This window comes from Macaca nemestrina, chromosome 7, assembly GCF_043159975.1.
Source record: "Macaca nemestrina isolate mMacNem1 chromosome 7, mMacNem.hap1, whole genome shotgun sequence".
NCBI classification, from domain to species: Eukaryota; Metazoa; Chordata; class Mammalia; order Primates; family Cercopithecidae; genus Macaca; species Macaca nemestrina.
In genome coordinates this window covers 127,633,108-127,652,543 of record NC_092131.1, presented here as the reverse complement: position 1 = coordinate 127,652,543, position 19,436 = coordinate 127,633,108, and the positions used below count along the sequence as shown (strand labels likewise).

The following is a 19,436-nucleotide window of genomic DNA, read 5'->3' as shown; positions in this document are numbered from 1 at the left end:
AACATGATGAAACCTAGTCTCTTCTAAAAATATAAACCTTAACCGGGCTTGGTGGTGGGCACCTGTAATCCCAGCTACTCAGGAGGCTGAGGCAGGAGAATCATTTGAACCTGGGAGGTGGAGGTTGCAGTGAGCCAAGATTACGCCACTACACTCCAGCCTGGGCAACAAGAACGAGACTCTGCCTCAAAAAAAAAAAAAAAAAAAAAAAAAGTTTTACAAAATAAATTATGATTGTTACATGGGATATACTCTGATAATATTTCTATTCTATACTATTATTTTTGATATAATAATGTTGGTCATGACCCACTAAATTGCTTTCATGGTTGGATCCACTAATGGGTCACAAGCTGCAGTTTGAAAACCACTGGCCTTAAGAGTGACTAGACTCTCCTAGAGGCCTGGCAGAGACAGATCCTGGGAGATCATCTGTTCTCTCTCCTTCCCCAGACAGACTCACACTCTCTAATCTGCAGAGATCATCCTCCTCCTTTTTAAAGATGTGGAGAAAAAGGAAGGAAGGAAGGGAGGAGGGAAGGAGGTCAATCTATCATGGCCAATGGTGTGGAGCCCAAGAGAAGGACCCACGGTGGGGTTCTGGTACCTGGCACACCCAGGAGCCAGCACTGTGCTGGGGCCATCCCTGCCTTAACTCACACACCCAGCAGCCTCTGTGGGGAGCCTCTTCGCCCAGCCCCAGCTTGCCTGGGTGGTTCTCAGAAGGCCCACATGGGAGGGACAGAGCTTGTCCCCATGAGGAAGGCATATCCCTGCCACTCACTCATTTTCAACAATTGGTCCAGTGGACGTTTAAAGTTCACATAAGAGAGAAAGATGGTGGGGAAGGATGTAAAAGACTCAGCAAGTAAAGAAAATGAAGAGCACGCTGGGGCAGGAAGAGGCCTCCATTTCAAGACACTGGATTTGGCCAGGTGTGGTAGCTCATGCCTGTAATCCCAGCACTTTGGGAGGCTGAGGTGGGCGGATCACCTGAGGTCAGGAGTTTGAGACCAGCCTGGCCAACATGGTGAAATCCTGTCTCTACTAAAAATACAAAAATTAGCTGGGTGTGGGGGTGTGTGCCTGTAATCCTAGCTACTTGGGAGGCTGAGGCAGGAGAATTGTTTGAACCCAGAAAGCGGAGATTGCAGTGAGCCAAGATCGCGCCACTGCACTCCATCCTGGGAACAGAGCAAGACTGTCTCAAAACAAACAAACAAAAAACACTGGATTCAAGCCAGGCCAGAGGTCCCGAGGTATGTGACCTTTGGAAATCACTTCACCTCTCTCTGCCTCCGTTTCCTTCTCTGAAGATTGGCAATAATCATAGTATGGCACCTACTTTTTTTTAAACTATAATCTTTATGGTGATAAAATTCATATAAAATTCACCATTTTAACTCTTGAAGTGTGCAATTTAGTGGTATTTATTAACATTCATAATATTTAAAAAATTTTTTTTTTCTTTGCAGCTCCAGCTCAAATGGTTAAATTTTTTTCTTTTTAATTTTCAGAGATGAGGTCTCGCTATGTTGCCTAGGTGGGAGGCTGAGGCGATTGTCACACCTCAGCCTGCTGTACTTTCATAGTCTTGCACAGCCATTGCCACCTATCTAGCCCCAGAATATTTTTATCCCCCCAAAAGGAAATCCCTTACCCATGAAGCAGTCCCATTTCCCCCTCCCCCATTTCCTGGCAACCACCAATCTGCTTTCCGTGTCTATGGATTTAACCATTCTGAGCATTGCATGTAAATAGGATTATACAATGTGTGTTTTGTGTCTGGCTTCTTTTTTTTTTAATTAATTAATTATTATTATTATTATTATTGTTTGAGACGGAGTCTCACTCTGTGCCCCAGGCTGGAGTGCAGTGACACAATCTTGGCTCACTGCAATGTCTGCCTCTGGTGTCAAGCGATTCTTGTGCCTCAGCCTCCCAAGTAGCTGGGACTACAGATGCGCACCACCACGTCCAGCTGGCTTCTTTCATTTAATGTAATACGTTCAGGGCTCATCCATGTTGTACATCTCAGTCCTCCATTCCTTTTTATGACTTAATAATATTCCATCATGTGGCTGTACCACAGTTTTGTTTATTCACTCATCAGTTGATGCACATTTAGTTTGTTTTACCTTTTGGCTATTGTGAATAGTGCTGCTCTGAACATTCACGTGCAAACTTTTGTTTAACCATCTGTTTTCCCTTCTTTTGGGTGCACACCTGGAGTAGAATTGCTAGGTCCTATGGTAATTCTACATTTAGTCTTTTAAGAAACTGCCTCTATTTAATTTTGAGATAGATACATGAAGTACTTAGCACTGTGCCTGGCACAGAGTAGTAATAAGAACAATATTTATCATCAATGACATTTTCTAAGTGCCAGGTATTTTATATTTTACTTGTATTAACACATTTCATCCACATTACCATATAAGGTAGATGTTGTTACTCCCATTTTATAGAGGGGGACTGAGGCCTGAGGAGTTTTAAGCAATTCACCCAACTAGTGTAGTAGCTGACTCAGGTAGAGTTAAGGCTGAGAGGGCAGAGGCAAGGTCCCAGGGAGGCCAGTTTCAGCTCAATGGGAAGATTTTCTCATTGTTACAGGAGCTGCTTTCGCCAGTAGTGAGCACTTTGTCCCTGGAGGTGTGTGTATAAGTTGGGCTAATTATTGAGCATGTCCTGCGTTGGGCACTGTGATTCCTGGGGTATCTTCCAGCCCTCTTAGGACACACAAGAACCAAAGTGGTCCCTAGGCACCAGTAACTCAGAGTCAGAAGGAGGTGATGACAGGCGCGGTGGCTCATGCCTGTAATCCCAGCACTCTGGGAGGCCGAAACAGGAGAATTGCTCAAGCCCAGGAGTTCAAGACCAGCCTGGGCAACATAGTGAGAGCTTGTCTCTACAAAAAAAAATTTTTTTAAAAAGGAAGTGATGTGAGAGTTTGGAGGACTTCTTGTCCCCAGTGAGCTCGGAGCTGTGAGTCAGGGAACCTGGACCTGTGACTTGGTGAGGCCCCAGGGATTGGGCCAACCACAGGTCTGGGGTACTGCCTAGTCATTTCTGACTTGATTTTCCCAACTTTGCAGCCCGAGGAGGCAGAGAGAGTGAAGTCCCAGGCTCAGGCCTTGGGGCTGGCTGAAGCCCAGCCTATGGCTGTGGTACAGTCAGTGCCCGGGGCACACCCTGTGCCAGTGTACGCCTTCTCCATCAAAGGCCCCTCCTGCGGAGAGGTAAGGTTCTCCCCAGCCCCGGCCTCCCCTTCTGAAGGCCTCGATTCCACCAGGAAAGTGAGCTGGCACTGGGGTGGGAATCCAGGCCTTTATCAGATCAGCTCTTCGTGGGAAAGATTTTGCTCAGCGCCTTCTCTGTGCTCTCCCCTGTTCTTGGCTGCATGGTCAGGGAGCTCCCCAAAAGCATGGCCCACTCCCAGCCCAGCAGGGGTGCTGAGACACCCAGGGCTGTCAGAGGCCAGCAGAGACTGGTGGACAGCAGACAGTACCAGTTTGGGAAGACTTCCTGTCTGAAGAGAGACGTGATCTGCATGGTTGAGAGCAGAGGAGAGGGGACAGTAGGAGCAAAAGGGTGGTCACAAGCCCCTGGCACTCAGGGCAGGCTCTGCCCACCCACCCCTGGAGGCATCTGACCTGGCTCTGTGACTTCCTCTGTGCAGGATGTCTCCAATACAACCACAGCCCAGAAGAGGAAGAACAGCCAGACCCAGTGCCCCAGAAAGGTCATCAAGATGGAGTCTGAGGAGGGGAAGGAGGCAAGGTTGGCTCGGAGCTCCCCGGAGCAGCCCAGGCCCAGCACCTCCAAGGCAGTCTCACCACCCCACCTGGATGGGCCGCCTAACCCCAGGAGCCCCGTCATAGGAAGTGAGGTCTTCCCGCCCAACAGCAACCACGTGGCCAGTGGCACCGGGGAGGCAGGTAGGGAGGTGGGTAGGGCAGTTGCTGCCTGCCAGGGTCTGGGTGGGGCCCCTCTTCTGTATTTTTGGCCCTATCCACAAAGCACAAAGCCAACAGGAGTCCCTTATTCCCACTGAATAAGATAGGGAAAGTTCACAGTGTGCCTGGGGGTGAGAGTGGATACGGTTTACCATGTGTTTTGCCATGATTAAGGTGTGGGGAGCCTGACAGGCTAAAATGCACAGTTCTATGAGTCCTTTCTCCCAAACATTAATCTTACAGTGCCCAGTACTGTGCCTTTGCACAGGGCAGGTCTCCACAAGAAGTTTTGGCTGATGCCTAGCATACTCCCAGAGAGGACTTGGGCATACCCTTACAGGAAACTGGACTCCCCGTGACCTTAACTCTGCTCTCTCAGTCTACACCCATCATTTCCCCAAGTGTTTCTACAAAGGCCACCTACCTAGGTATCTCATTTGTCAGAGTTATCTTCTACGAACACTGCCAGGCAGGTAGTCAGTTGGGCAGGAGTTGAGGTCAACCCAGAGAAATCTGGAACAAGAGAGTTCTTCTTGGATCTGCTTAACCCAGAGTACAGCTTTGTTCTTCATTCTGACCAAGCCCCAGCCCTGGTCACACACTGAGCACTGACTGATATTCCTTACCCACAAATGCCATTGGTAATCGATGGGTTTTGATTAACTAAATGAAGCATATTTTAACTCTAGACACCCCAGCTCATGGAGCTGCGAATGGGGACAAACAGTGTGCTTCTTTAGGATTGCAGAAGGTTCCAGACCAGGTAGTAGTTGTCAGGCTTGCTGTACAGGGGGCAAATTCTGAATTCTGGGCAAATAACTTAATTGAATATTCATAGATAAGGCACAGCAAGAAATTATGGAAACCCATTTGTGAATTACACAAATCCAAGTGTAAAGCAGTCACATTGGCACACACAGTGGCTATTCCCATCCCCCTGCAGGGCATCCGTTGCCCCCAGTCCACTGGCCTGCAATGATTCCAGTAGGTGCACACCCACACCCTCCCAGCGTGTGTCCTGGACAGTTAATAATGCATCTCTGCTTGCCCGTTTCAGAGGAGCGCATTGTGGTGATCAGCAGCTCGGAAGACTCAGATGCCGAAAACTCGGTGAGTAGCCCAGAAGTTCAGCCCAGGACTCTTGCCTCCCCCCATTTCAGGTCCCAGGGGACACAGCCACAGCAGGTAACTCTCAGACTTGCCTTGCACCTGGGGAATTTTCCAGTGAGGCCTTGAGTCCCAAGCTGTGCTGAGGACAGTCTCCAAATGCTAGCTGCATGCCTGGACCACCCCAGCCCTCCCACTACACCAGGGCAGGAGCCTTCAGTAGCCATATGTACTCTTCTGAAATGCTGATAGCATGTGTCCAGAGCCCTGTCTCTTTTCTGGAATGTCCAAGGCCTTTGTCTGGAACTTCCTTATGCATTTACTGTCCTCTAAGTCCTCAGTGAGGAGGGCTGGACAAGAATCCATTCCTTGGTTTATTGCAGCCAGTGGGGGCCAGTGAAGGGGTGTGAGGCCACAGGGCAGCTGTTCAGGGGCCAAACAAGTGAGGTTTGACTCTATCCATGTAAGAAAGAACTGTAAATCCATTCCACAATGAAACAGGTGGCCTCATGGGTAGCGACCCTTCTGTCCCTAGAGGTTTATTACTAGAGGCTGGGCCATCACCTGTCCAGGGGAAAATGGGATCTGAATAGAGTGAAAGGTTGGACTGGGTGGCCCCTGAGGTCTCTTCCAGCCCTCAGTCTGAGGTTCTGTATTGGAAAGTGCACAGAGCCCATGGAGACCGCCGAGCCACAGTCCTCGCCAGCCCAGTCTCTGCTGAGAGCACAAGGAGCCTCCAGCCTGCTCCGTGGCACACACCACCCCCCAGCTTGGCCTCCCCACCAGCCCACTGAGCAGGCTGCCGTCCCCGATGCTGAGCCTCACAGCCAGCCTCCTGATCACCAGGAGCACCCTGCCGTCCACCGTGGGATCCGCTACCTGTTGTACAGAGCACAGAGAGCCATCCGCCTTCGCCACGCCCTCCGCTTGCAACCTCGATTGCATCGGGTCCCTACTCGGGCTTGGTCTCCCCATGTGGTCCAAGCCAGCACTCCTGCCACCACAGGGCGCCTCAACCATCTTGCCAATGCCCAGGAACATCCTGCCCAGCTGCAAAGGGGCATCTGCCCACCCTGCCGGATACGAGGGACTGTGCGATCCCGCAGCCGCTCCCTCCGGGGCTCCTCCTATTTATCCCAGTGGCTCAACCACTTTTTTTCCCTTCCCCTCTCCTCCGTGAATTCCCAGCTTGATAACTCTTCCATGGGGGGGGCAGGGGGAGGCAGAGCCCAGACTCTTGGAACGGGTGTTTCCCCTGGGGATTCTGTCAGAGGCGCCATGGAGGCTTCTCAAGTCCAAGTGCCTCTGGAAGCCTCTCCAGTTACATTCCCACCACCCTGTCCCCCAGAAAGGCCCCCCATCAGCCCAGTCCCAGGCGCCCGTCAAGCAGGCCTCTGAGAGTGCTACCCTTCTCTTACAACCTTGCAGCCAACACCCCTGCCCGGCCCCTGAGCTGCCTCCTCTAGCCCATGCTCTTTCAGGCCCTGCACAGAGTACGCGTTCGTTAATTCTTGGTAAAGGAATGACTCAGTGAATGAATGGCTACGCATGGACCTCTGGGCAGGGAGACATGGGTCTTCTCTGGCTGAGAGGGGAAGGCTAAGGCATGGCTGAGACTCAAGCCACCATTCCAGGACTCTGCCCAAGAAAGAAACTTTTGTCACCCCTGCACCCTCCTGTGTTCTGAGTCCCTGGCAAATAGCACAGCCTTCCATGCCCTGATCCCCACCCCAAGCTTTTCCACGGGGCCTCTGCCAGGATCTAAGCCCACGAGCACAGGGACTGGCTATCCCAAGACCTGGCAGACGTGGCTGCTCAATAAACACTTGTTGAACCATCACCCTTGCGAACCCTTATTCCATGACCATCATGTTCTCTGATGGATCCAGCTCCTCGCTGCAGGCTGGTTCTCTCTTCCCTACGGTGGAAGTTGGTTCTCCTGTGGGGATACCATGCCCCCTCTTCTGCCCACACTTATGGGCATCAGAGGTGGGAGGTAGGGTCAAGGCCCCGTGCTTCCTGGACTGTTGCATCCCCCTCCTGGCCGTCTGGTAAGATCCTCTGTGCCTCTGAGGATCCTCTGTCCCTCTCAGGGTGGGCCCTATGCTCCCCAGCTCATCTCAGACACTCACCTGCCTACCCTCACTGAGGGCAGACGCGAGCATTCGCCTCCCAGATTTCTTCTCCCTGCTCAGCTCCTGCCTTCCTCCTGAGTGAATTCTACATCCCCCGACCTGCCCGCCAAGCCACTCCTTGACCTCTCAGGGGTCATCACCCCATTCCCCCCAACAACTGCCTGCCCCATGGCTGCGCCCTGCACCTCGCCATCACTGAGCACTGTCAGTCCCTCAGCTGGCCCCCTCGGACTCTGACCGCAGCCTCCTGTTCCTTGAGCTCTAGGTCCTACCTTTGCCTCCCTCCAGCCCCGCACACTCGCCATTTCATCCCATCTTTCATCAGGATCACAGCTGCCTGCCCAGCAGAAAATCCTGGAAGGACTCAGGTGCTTGTCGCCTCTGTGCTGCCACCTGGAGGCCGAGATCTGCGGGAGAAAGGCCTGGGAAAACTATGAGTGGTTGTCTGTAACTACTAAGGGCTCCTTAGTTCTCTGCCCAGCATATCCTTTTGCTCTGCAGGATAGCCCCCGCCTGCCTTTCCTCACTGGACCCGTGTCCCAGCCTCACCCTCAGCTGGTGGTAGCACCTTCTGCTCCAGGGAGAAGACAGGAGCTCTCCAATGGCATAGGGACAGTTAACATCTTGCTCCCTATTTACAGATCCCCATCACATCCCTTCCCTGTCCTCGTTAGGGTGGAAGGGATGTCTGCCTGCCTCCAAGACTCACCCTGTGTCCTGGCCCCAGCCCTTGACCCCCTGGAAGCCTCATTCCTCCTCCTCATCTGTCTTGCATCTCTAATGCATCCACTGCCTTCTGAACGAAACACCCTGAATGAGTTCTTTCTCATCTCAGAAAACTCCATCCACTTCCCTCTTCAACTGTCGGCTCCCCTTCCTCTGCTTTCCTTGTTTAAACTTCAACCCCCTCCTCGCCCCTTCTTCACTCCACCTCCTGCACTTCCCCGCCAGTACCAGAGTGGCCTCCATGCCTCTAGGTGCAGTGTTGTGTTTAGTCCTTATTATTCTTGACTGGCGCCGGGCCCAGTCTTTCCTGGAAAGATTGCCTGCTCTGGTGCAGCTCTGGGCACTCCTCCCTCTCCTCTGCAGGCTCTGTTTCGTCTTGGGTGTGGTGCTCCTCCAGCTTTGCTGCTGGGCCCTTTCCTCTTTTCGGTCTGTGTATTCTCCCAGGTGCTCTCAGCCATGCCCCTGACTTCAATTACCGCCCAGGGGTAGCTGATACCCAATGCTCGCACCTGCCCGCCAGACCAGCGTGGCCAATGACCTTCTAACAGCTCCACATGGATGCCCATTGGCACCTCAAACTCAGCACCTCCTCCTCCCCTCTCAATAGCTCACCCCACTCTCTGCCCCGTTGCGCAAGCCGAGACCCCAGCCACCCAGGGCACCCCCCTTTTGATTATTCCTTACATCCAACCAGTTATTGTGTCTTGTCTTTCTAGGGTCTAAATTCCTCTGAAATCTGGGCACTTATTTCCATCTCATAATCTTGGTAAAATTAAAGCTACCACTGACCCTGGGTAGAGGCAGAAGCCTGGGAATGAAAGGTGGAGAACGGGATTGGAATGCCAACAGTCTCCCCAGACATCATGGACAGTCAAGTAGAGGGACCCCAGCAATATTAGGGGCGGAGAGTATCTAATGCTCAGCTATCAGCAAGGAGTCATTAGGGGCTATCCAGTGAATTAAGGGAGGGGGTAAGAGCACATTTCAGGTGATGTGAAATGTCACCTGGAGGCCTGGAGATGTGGGGAGAGAGCCAGAGGACCGCTGCTTTTGTGTATGTAGCTTTAAGACACAGGTTTTAAAAATTGTTACAGGAGTCCCAAACTTTAGAAAATATATATTTTAAAACCCCAACAAATGAGGTCCCCCCATGCATTTGTCACTCAACTTCTATGCCCTTTCCAGACCCCTGGTGCCCCTAGAGTACCCCCAGCACCCCCACTGCAAATTCCTACTCCCCAGCTTAGAGGGAGGGGGTAGGGTGATATTCCCAAGGTGACCCCGGCCCCCTCCTAACCCATCTTCCCCAGCTGTGCCGCTTGTATCCAGCCTTACAGTGAGGAAAGTTGCAGAATACTGGTCTGCTACGATATGACACTTTCCAAGTGTATCAGGGCATTTAGGGACCCCTCCCTTGAGCTTCAGCTGTATCCTAGGGATTCAGTGAGAGACTGCTGGTGCAAGGAGGAGCGAGAGGCAGCAGGGCATAGTCATGGGGTGGAGCGGTGAGTCCCCCAGGCCTGGTTGTGGAGTACCTGGGGTGAGGACTTTGCTTAAAAACTGCCAGAGTGGGACAGCAATGCGCCTGCCCTGGGGCCCCTGCTTTAGGATCCAAAGTGGAAAAGATAGGTGTTCTCACTCACTCTTGTGACAGATTACTGGTTCCGGTGCCTTGGTGGCAGCAGCAACAGGAGGGGGTCAATGGGAGGGGGCAGCCTGTGGCAGAAGTGGCAGTGGTGATGGCGAAGGAAGGGAGGCCTGTGGGGAATGGCTGATCCAGGGAGGGGCCGTGGCACTGGTGAGTGTGCATCTGAGAAAATGAAACGGAGGTGCTGGCCAAGAGGCTGGAGCTAGGCAGAAGGGCAGCAGAGGCCACAGGCTGGCCAAGTTTATGGTCCAGTTCACTGATAACATGTGCAGTATTCCTGGGGTCTTTGAGGCTTTGCAAGACCTGGGGTTTTGTGTCTGCAGAAAGACAGCAGTGCATGTGTCTTGCCAAACTGATCCCAGCTATAGCTGATGCTTAAGTGCTCAGAAAGTTCTTCAGGAGCTTGAGGGCTCTTGATAAGCATGAATGTCAGATGCTCTGTATCTTCCAGAGGCTGGAAGCTGACTCTCAGAGTTTGGCTTGTGTGCGTTTGGTTGATGAGCAAACCTGGAATGAATCAGTGAGAAGGACGATTGTTCTCAAGCTGGCTGTACATTGGGGAGTTTTCCCAACTACAGATTCCTAGGTCTCACGCCCCGAGATTCTAATTGAATCAGTCTTGGCTGCAGCCTAGGCCCCAATAGTTTTTTCTTAAAGCTACGAATGCCTCGCCAAAGTCAAGAACCACTGAATGGGATTCATTGCGTGTCTGGTAGAGGAATGCTGATCGTTTGTTTATAGATGTAGCAGTCTTGAATGCAGGTGACATTTTCATACCGGGCTGTGATACAGCAGAGGAGGGGAGAGGCTGGATCTTCCCTGATGCACCTCCTAGACTTTTGGAAGGTGATTAAAGTGCCAATCCAGCCACTTCCTCTGAGCATGCTTAGGACAACTGTTAGACCTGCTGTGTTGAGTTGGAATGCAGTTGACCTGCTCAGGCCAGGAGATCTATGAGGAAGGGGAGTGAGATGGGTGTAGCTCATGGGCCAGACTGCATGTGTATCCAAGTTGCATGTATATCCTGAAAAAATCCCAGTTCTCACGAGGCTCAGCCTGAACACAGTTTTGCATTCAAAGAAACAATATCCATGAACCAAGTATGATAAATAAATAAATCCCAGTATCTACTTGCATCTTTTGAAAGAATATTAAAGGGAATCCAGCTCATAACCCCAGCAGCACTTCTTCAGTCCCTCTTCCCCTTTTCTTTGGCGCCTGGCATCTTTCACTACATAGCAAAGGTTTCCCCCTTCCTTCCCAGTCCTCACATGCAGGCTCAAGACTCTGTTTCCCATCCTCTTTCTTCTGTCTCCCTTCCTTTTCTCTTCCAAGCAAATCTAAGCCTTTTCTAGTGACTGTCCCTCTCTATGCTCCCCCGACACCCAGTTATCCTAATTTGTGAAATAAGGCCAAGGTGTGGGGCCTGGGGGCAGAATGGGAGAGTCTCCCCTAGTGAGCAGGGAGGGGAGTGTGTCCTGCATCAGGCCACTATGTCTGATGGCCCTGCTGGCAAACCTGAGTCTTTCAGAAAGTCTTATTTAAATGCGTCAGCACTCCCCAGCCGTGATGCTGGAGTTTAAGGTGGGGCAGGGGAGAATTCTGAGTTCACAGCTGGCTGGAGTTCCAGTGAGACCAGCTCCATGGGTGGCCATACTTTATGGAAGTTCCCAACGGCAAGAGGAATTTTGGAGGAAGTGAGTCAGGGCTGAAAGTTCCAGCCTGTCCTCCATTAACAAGCTCGGTGGAATGGGGTGTCCTTTTATTAAGGGAGAAAGCAGAGGTTTCTTAGAGAAGGCAGCTCCAGTAAGTTTAGGACAAAGGACTTTCCCTGGCCCCAGGACAATGGAAGGCTCTAGAAATGAGGGTCTAGTGGCTGCCATGAATGGCCCTGCTGTAACGATGGGAGAGATCGCCTAAAGAGACAGCACTGTGGCTCTCCAGGGAGCTCTGCTCTTGGAAGAGCAGATCTGAGAGAAGACTGGTTCTAAGGCCGAGGACATTGCCCCGAGCTTTGTGGAGGCACTCAGGAACACAAAGGGGCATTTGCAGTTGCGTTTGGAGCAGGAAGAAGAATGAAAAAGAGAAAGTCCTGTGTGCGGTGTCAGTAGGTGGCAGCATGGACTCAGCCTCAGCTATTGGCACCAGGGATCTGAACCAGGGAGGACCCAGGAGGGGAGCCCAGCCCCCCTGGCAGCTTGTGGGAGAGTGCTGCTGCCCAGTGAAGCCTGGAGAGAGGAAACAACTGGATTTTCCCTAAGCGGGAGAAGGTGGAGCCTCCAGCCACCCAGCTACAAGCTAGGAAGACGCCTTGTAGAAGGCTCCTTACAGGGAGGAAACCAAGTCGGGAAGGTGAGACAGCAGTGTGGGCTCACCTGGAGCAAGACGTGTGAAATCAGCCTTTGACACCGTGGCTAAATGAGGATCTGGAGATGCGAGGCACTGGGCAGACTCTCTGACTAGATCCCTGGATATGAAGAGGCAAAGCCAGCTCTAGATGGATTCATAGTGAGTGCTTCTGACAATGACTGGCAGAAAGCTGGCGAGCCTGGAGCAGGGCTGTGAAATGCAAATCAAGTGAAACCCTGCCACTCCTAGGAAAACCCACCACATCTTAGGTTACTCGTAGGCGGAAATGCTTTTTCTCTCAGTTGAAGCTTGGTTGGAAACAGATGTTTCACTTGGGCATTGGAAGTGAAATGCATTGTCGCCTAGGCCAGGGACATTAGCCAGAGGCCAGAATTAACTGAGGCTTTAGCGCCAGGTGACAGCAACTTCACTGAGAAGCCAGAGGCAGTCCATAAGGAGGAAAAACCCAAGGCCTGCCCTGGACTCTGTCCCAGCCATGCTCCCAATTGGCCCTGTGATCCTGGCCACGTCTCTTCCTTGCTGGTCTCTGGCTAACGTCCACAGGTGGCATTTACGGAAGGTTCCAAGTTGGTCACCAAAGACTAAACATCTGGGCTTGGCAGCTCAGCAGGTAAGCAATTAACTCTGTATTACCATCAGAGGCACCACCTCCCTCTGTAGTCCCAGTCCCTTGGGAAAATCTCAGAGCTGGAGCCCTTCCCTCATCCTCTGGCTGCCCAGCCCATGGCTTCTCGAACAGTGTTCCCACCAGGACCTTGGGGCAGGAGAGAACACCTCACCTGAAGGACTCCCAAAACTCAGGTTTCTCTAAGCCTCTGGGTCAGATGCCAAGGGCCTCCACTGCTCTCTCACAGCCAAGGACCTGGGTGTCCACCTAGATGTGGCCTTCAGGAGGCCAAGCAGCCCTTCCCTTCGCCTTTGTGTAGGACACTGGCACCTTGGCTGACTTCGGGGACAAGAAAAGGCAGGCTCCTGACCCCTTCCAAAGAATCATCTGGGGTTCAAGATGAGGCTTCATTCTCCCATCCCAAGTTTTTGGTGTTTCTTCTGAGTCTGCTCAAAAATACGAAATTAGGAGCAGACATCTCAGGTCCTGCCTGCCATAGCAGATGGCTCCTTCCCTGAGCCTCCATAAGCAGCACAACACACTCGTGCACACACCCACTGGCATTTTCTCTCACACTTCCATATGCTTGTGTCAACGCAGGTTCACAGCTCACACTTAACTGTGCATGCACACACAGGCTTAGCACTTGGATTCATTCCCACACATGCACGTTCACAACCTGTGTGTGCCACCTTCCCTCCCCTACTCATGAAGGTGTATGCCGTGGTTCACACACGTAACCCTCACATGTGACACACCTAATTCACACCCATTCATGCACACATACCTTCTCTTGTGCATGCATGTCCCCTTTCCCAGTGGTACACCCTCCTTCATGTGCACGCAGATGCCCCCAGCTATACCAGCTTGCTAGTGTTCTGCACAGGTGCTTGCCTTGGCGCTCTGAACCCCTGACGCTTGGTTTTTCTGTGTTGCAGTCCTCCCGAGAGCTGGATGACAGCAGCAGTGAGTCCAGTGACCTCCAGCTGGAAGGCCCCACTAGCCTCAGGGTCCTGGATGAGAACCTTGCTGACTCCCAAGCAGAAGATAGACCTCTGGTTTTCTTTGACCTCAAGATTGACAATGAAAGTGGGTTCTCCTGGGGCTACCCCCACCCCTTTCTAACTGAGTCTCTGAGTCCCAAAAAGAAGTGCAGGCAGAGCCATCTGTCAGGCTCGGGAGAGCGCTGAGCTCTGGCCAACAACTGCAGCCAGGCTGGGCAGAGCACTCCGGCTCACCTGGGCTCCGGGGGTGTCATTTGCTGGCTTGAATGAAGATGTCTGCCTTGTCCAGTGCCTGAGTGTGCGAGGGAGGCAGATGCCTCCACAAGTGCACCTCTGACCAGTTCTTCTCTTAGACGGAGAGCCTGGGGAACACACTCCTAGACAGAAACACAATGTGCGAGCTCATTGCCATGAGCCCAGTCATCCAAGTAAGGCCTCTGGCTGTGCTACACGTTTCTGAGTAGAGGGCCAGTCCCACAGGGGGCTGCACAGGGCTGCCCACAGATCCAAGGTCACAGAGGGACCAGACGCCTTATTCTGGAAGCCCCTCAACTTCCTCCAGTGCTTACCCTGGCTCTGCAAATGCCCCTCCTTGAGCCAGAGCCCCAGGCCCTACCCTGTGGCATGGACTCAACATTGGGGCTAGCCCAGCCAGACAGAAACAGCAAGTGTTTTCATGGTACAGGAAAGTTATTTGCAGACCTCAGTGGGAGGCTCTGGGCCTTGCTCTGAGTGGAGTGCTGTCTATGTCCCAGGGCTCTAACTGGGCTGGCGTCCTTGAGGGAATTGGAGGAAGGAGCATGGGATGGAGAGCTAAGTTCAAACAGCTTGGGATCTCTAGTGTAAGTGGCTGAGGCTGACAGAAGACAGGAGGGACCTGGATCCATGGAGTTTGGCCAACTCTGGGGCTGGTAGTGAAGAAGGGGAGAGCTGGATCCCCAGCTGGTGAACAAGGTGTTTGGAGGGCAGCCGAGCCTCCCCTTCTGACTGCTATCCCATCAGAACCAGGGTCAGAGCTGCATTTGGGGGCTGTGTGGCTACTGCCAGCAGGCCCCAAGGTGAGGTCTCTAGATAGTGGGTCAGCAGCCCTAGAGGACCCCCTGCTCCCACTCCAGAGCTCTCTGTGCCCCTGGGTCCTCACCCTGCCCTTCTCTCCTGCCCAGCCCAGAAGATTAGCCAGCTGGCTGCAGTGAACCAGGAAAGCAAGTTCCGCGTGGTCATCCAGCCCGAAGCCTTCTTCAGCATCTACTCCAAAGCCGTGTCCCTGGAGGTGGGGCTGCAGCACTTCCTCAGCTTTCTGAGCTCCATGCGCCGCCCTATCTTGGCCTGCTACAAGCTGTGGGGGCCTGGCCTCCCGAACTTCTTCCAGGCCCTGGAGGACATTAACAGGCTCTGGGAATTCCAGGAGGCCATCTCGGGCTTCCTCGCTGCCCTGCCCCTCATCCAGGAGCGTGTGCCCGGGGCCAGCAGCTTCAAACTCAAGAACCTGGCCCAGACCTACCTAGCAAGAAACATGAGCGAGCACAGTGCCATGGCTGCCGTGCTGGCCATGCGTGACCTGTGCCGCCTCATCGAGGTCTCCCCGGGCCCCCAGCTGGCCCAGCATGTCTACCCCTTCAGTAACCTGCAGTGCTTTGCCTCCCTGCAGCCCCTGGTGCAGGCAGCTGTGCTGCCCCGGGCTGAGGCCCGCCTCCTGGCCCTCCGCAATGTGAGCTTCATGGAGCTGCTGAGCGCACACCGCCGTGACCGGAAGGGGGGCCTGAAGAAGTACAGCCGCTACCTAAGCCTGCGGACCACCGCGTTGCCCCCTGCCCAGCCTGCTTTCAACCTGCAGGCTCTGGGTACCTACTTTGAAGGCCTGTTGGAGGGTCTGGCGCTGGCACAGGCCGAAGGAGTCTGCACCCCTCTTGCTGGCCATGGCTTGGCAGAGAGGGCCTCTCAGCAGAGCTGAGAGGAGGGGGTGACCATCTTGGAGTCTCTGGTGGGCAGAGAGGGATGGGGTCCCTGAGCCAGGCCCCACCCATCACAGCATTCCCAGGTCCTGGTACCCAGCCCTAAGTTGTCATTTGGTTCAGAATCAATTCCCTTTCTCTGGGACCAAATTTCTCTTCTCTAAAAATCCTACAGAGAAGGTTCCAAAGCTGAGCACCCACTACCCCAGGTGTGCACCAGACTCCTAGCCCCCTCCTTCCAGGAGCCAGAACCAGGGAGGTCTGGAGTGAGGAAGTCATGACCTCTGGGCTCTCTAGGTGGCCCTGGTCTTGCCCCATCCATCCCACCTGCCACTACCTTGGGTGTCCTTACAGCTCAGTCCTGACCCCAGCCCCTGCCCCAGGACACCTGTTGACAGCTCCCACAGAGAACAGTCTGAGGTGATGCTGGCTACAGCCCCAGCAGCCCATGGCAACTCAAAGTGCCTTCCAAACCAAACTGCCCCTCATGAGGTTAGGGTCCCCCACCCTCCACCTGCCCAGAGGCCAACTCTGTTCCCTTCTTTCATCCCAGAGGGGCCTCATCAACAAAGACAGAAACTGATGTTCCATGCACGTCCCTGCTTCCAAAGCCTGACCTTCCAAAGCTTGCTTCCTTCCTCCTGGCTGCACAGACACCTCTACTTGGCCACAGCTTTGCTCTTTGGTCCTCAGGCCACCAGACCCCTCACAGCATGGCCCTTGGCTCTTCCTGCACTGCCCTCACCCTCAGCCGTCCCAAGGAGTGCCCAGCACTACTCAGTATGTAGTCCAGGACCTGCGGCATTAGCATCCCCTGGGAGCTTCTTAGAAAGGCAGACCCGTGGACTTTACTGCAGGCCTCTGGAATCAGAATCTTCAGGGTGGGGCCCAGCAGTCTGTGTTTTAACAGGTTCTCCTGGTGATGCTGGTGCATGCTCAAGTTTGAGAACCGCTGCTCTCATAGACAGCTCCTCCAAGGGGAAGCAGTGTGGAACAGGAGAGAAAGTCCCGTCCCTATCTCTGACTGTGCAGTGAGTGTGGCCTAGGAACAGGCCCCTTCCTAAGCTCTAATGTCCCCATCTGTAAAGTGGACTGATTGGCCTCCATGGTCTCAGAGCTGCCATCCCTCTGTGCCATCCTGCATTTTTGGGAATGGAAAGCAGGCCTCTGAGGCAGTGAACAGGAAGCTTTCTCATCCTTGAATTCTAGCTCCCATTCCAAACTGTTAGTCCCCAGCATTGTGGTCACATGAGAGGTCAACAGCAGAACAGGGGCAGGTCAGGGTTGTCCTCTCTGATTAGCAGAACAACGGACCCTTCCTCCTCCTCCCTCCCTCCCATCCCTTCTCATTGGCTCCCTGCTCCTGGGATGCTTTCCAAGACCTCTAGCCTCCATGGCTGATGACCTCAGCTTTCACATAGGTGAAATGTGTGTGCCCATACTGCAGCTCCATCCCATGGGGGCCCTGAAGACCCACTGAGGAATTCCACAGGGTCTTGTTCCCACAATTGGAGTGCTGGCTCTAACAGTGAACTTTGATGCATTTAAAATAAGATTCTGATGCCAGACTGTTAAAGCAGGCGCTGGTTCTGAAGCACCGATGGAAATAGATTGATGCAGATGGAAGGAGGAAGGGAGACTGGGCCCACTGATTTCCAGCCACACCATGTGCGCTGTTTTCAGATGTGACTGAGGGGTGTTCTGCCTGCCTCTACTGTCACAGTCTTTAATAAAGATGTAAATCTTGAAAGCCTGATGCTCCAATCACAGACTCTGCTCAGCACCCCCAGAGGAACCACTGAGAAGCCTTTTGCCTGGATAGGAGGGGGCTCTCCCAGGCATAGGCTTGTGGCCACTTGTCCAGCACAACTGTGTTTTGTGGGGCGTCTTTTAGGACTTAGCAGAGCTGAGAGCCCTTTGTTGCTCAGTGCTGTGAGCCTTAAGCATGTGAACCCCCATAGGACAAGTGGGGAGACCCAGGGTAGGCTTGCCTTGGGATCATCTCCAAATGGGAGTGCCACATGGAGGGAAAGAAACACCGATTTCAAGAATTACTTCCTAGAGAAAGTCAGGAACCAGAGACCAGAGTCTGCAGGAACTTTGCCACTGCCCCTCACTGGCTAATCCTGTACTTCTCTCTGTGTTCCTTGAGTGACAAGTGGTAAAACCCTTAAAAAGGGAGGTGTGGGAGGCCCAGGACTTTGGTAACAGGTGATGAATGTGTTGTCTTGGCCATCACAGATGGAACTTCGGTTAGTACCCGAGGGATTCCCATGGCACAAGCATTACAGGAATTAGTCCACCACTGGTGTGGGTGAGCAGCCAGGTAATGGGAATTGATCAGTGCCACCACCCTTGACCCCAACTACCATCCCAGATGCCCAGATTCCAGTCCTGGAGTTTTATTCTCAGCTTGACCCTTTGACCAAAAAGATCCAGTCCCAATACGTCACCTGTGCTTCATCTTTGGACTATATATCTCATGTCAGCTAATGGGAACTTACTGGGTTAGAAGTCAGGATGCAGAGTTTCAATCCTCACTTGGTAGTAGTCTGTGGCCCTCTTTGGCACATTTACCTCCCTCCTTGATCCTCAGGCCACACCTCTGTCAAATGGGATAATGTGGCTCCTTTTGACTTCAAGGGATCTTTGTGGGAACCGGTGAGAAAATGTGTGTGAAGATACCTTTTTGGTGTATTTTGAAAGTACACAAATTTAAGATCTTACTGCTTTATAAAGTGCTTTATGAATTATAGGAAAATAAACACATTTTAGATCTTAGAAAAAAACAAAAACAAAAAAAGTGGGCTTGTCTTCAGGGTAGCAAAGAACAAAATCTGGGATGAACAAACAATTGTGGGGGTCCTGGGGTCTGAGGGAGCCAAGATCAAGGGGCCCACCATGGAGGGGCTGGGCAGGAGGTGGCACTGTGCTCCCAGAACACCCAGATGGGACATTTCAGTCACTGGGGCCCAGAGTAGAGAACAAGCTTTCTGTGTGGCAGCTCAGCCAAGCCGTGCTCCAGGGTCTCCTTCTGAGGCCCAAGGGCCTCACACCCCTGGGAAAGTCATTTAAAAATCTGCTTTGCCCCCTACCCCAACCTGGCTCTTAGCTCCAGCTGCTGTCCCAGACCTGGCCAGGCTGTTCTCCCACCCTCTACCTCCCCTTGTCTTGGCCCATGTTCACCCTTCTCCCTGCCCATGTCCACCCTTCTCCCTATCCCAGCCTCACTCTGACTCCTGGCCCCAACCCTGACCACTCTTCATGCCTCAGAGTCTCCCCCTCAGCCCAGCCCTGCCAGCAGGCCCCATCTCCTCCTCTGACCTCAGCCTTGTCTCCGCCTCACACCCCAGGTGCCTCCAGCACGTATGCCTGAGTAAGGGGCTCCCTTCTCACCTTTCTTCATTCTTCACAATTAAGGAAACTCCACGGCTAGTGTGCATACCACCCAGGCTGGGATGCACCAAATGTCAAGTCAAAGAGGGTAGGACACTGGGGACCCTGCCTGGTGAGAAGGGGAGCTGAGCTAAGGCTGCTCCCAGACTCTGCCAGCAGCAGAAGCTGCAGCCCCCACACAGTGCCTGGCAAAGGGCATGAGCCACGGTGGTGCTGGTGGTGCTGGTGGTGCTGGCGGTTTAGGCTCCGGCACCTCAGTCCTTTCTAAAGTTCTGTGTGCACTTCCTGTGGTATGGGAGATAACTGTAGATATGAGACATGTGGAGGAACATTTTTGTTAAATGTTAAACCTTTTATATTTATTTTAACATCTGTTAGAAACAATACAACCAGGCCATTCACGGTGGCTCACACCTGTAATCCCAGTACTCACTTTGGGAGGCCGAGGCAGGTGGATCACCTGAGGTCAGGAGTTCGAGACCAGCCTGGCCAACATGGTGAAACCTGTCTCTACTAAAAATACAAAAATGTGCTG

At 52.9% G+C, this 19,436-nt stretch overlaps 1 protein-coding gene across 17 annotated transcripts in view; it reads left to right on the top strand.

Moving 5' to 3' along the window:
* LOC105463766 (PML nuclear body scaffold) overlaps positions 1-19,314 on the top strand; it is a 56,100-nt gene extending 36,786 nt beyond the window's left edge. The window contains exons 5-9 of one of the 17 annotated variants that reach the window (XM_011711036.2): positions 3,096-3,239; positions 3,680-3,938; positions 5,014-5,066; positions 13,488-13,638; positions 14,717-19,313. In XM_011711036.2, coding sequence (XP_011709338.2) covers positions 3,096-3,239; positions 3,680-3,938; positions 5,014-5,066; positions 13,488-13,638; positions 14,717-15,504 — 1,395 coding nt within the window. In that variant the 3' untranslated portion in view covers positions 15,505-19,313. The other 16 variants (XM_011711041.2, XM_011711037.2, XM_011711045.2 and 13 more) reach the window with 16 other exon arrangements.
* The last annotated feature ends 122 nt before the right edge of the window (positions 19,315-19,436 follow it).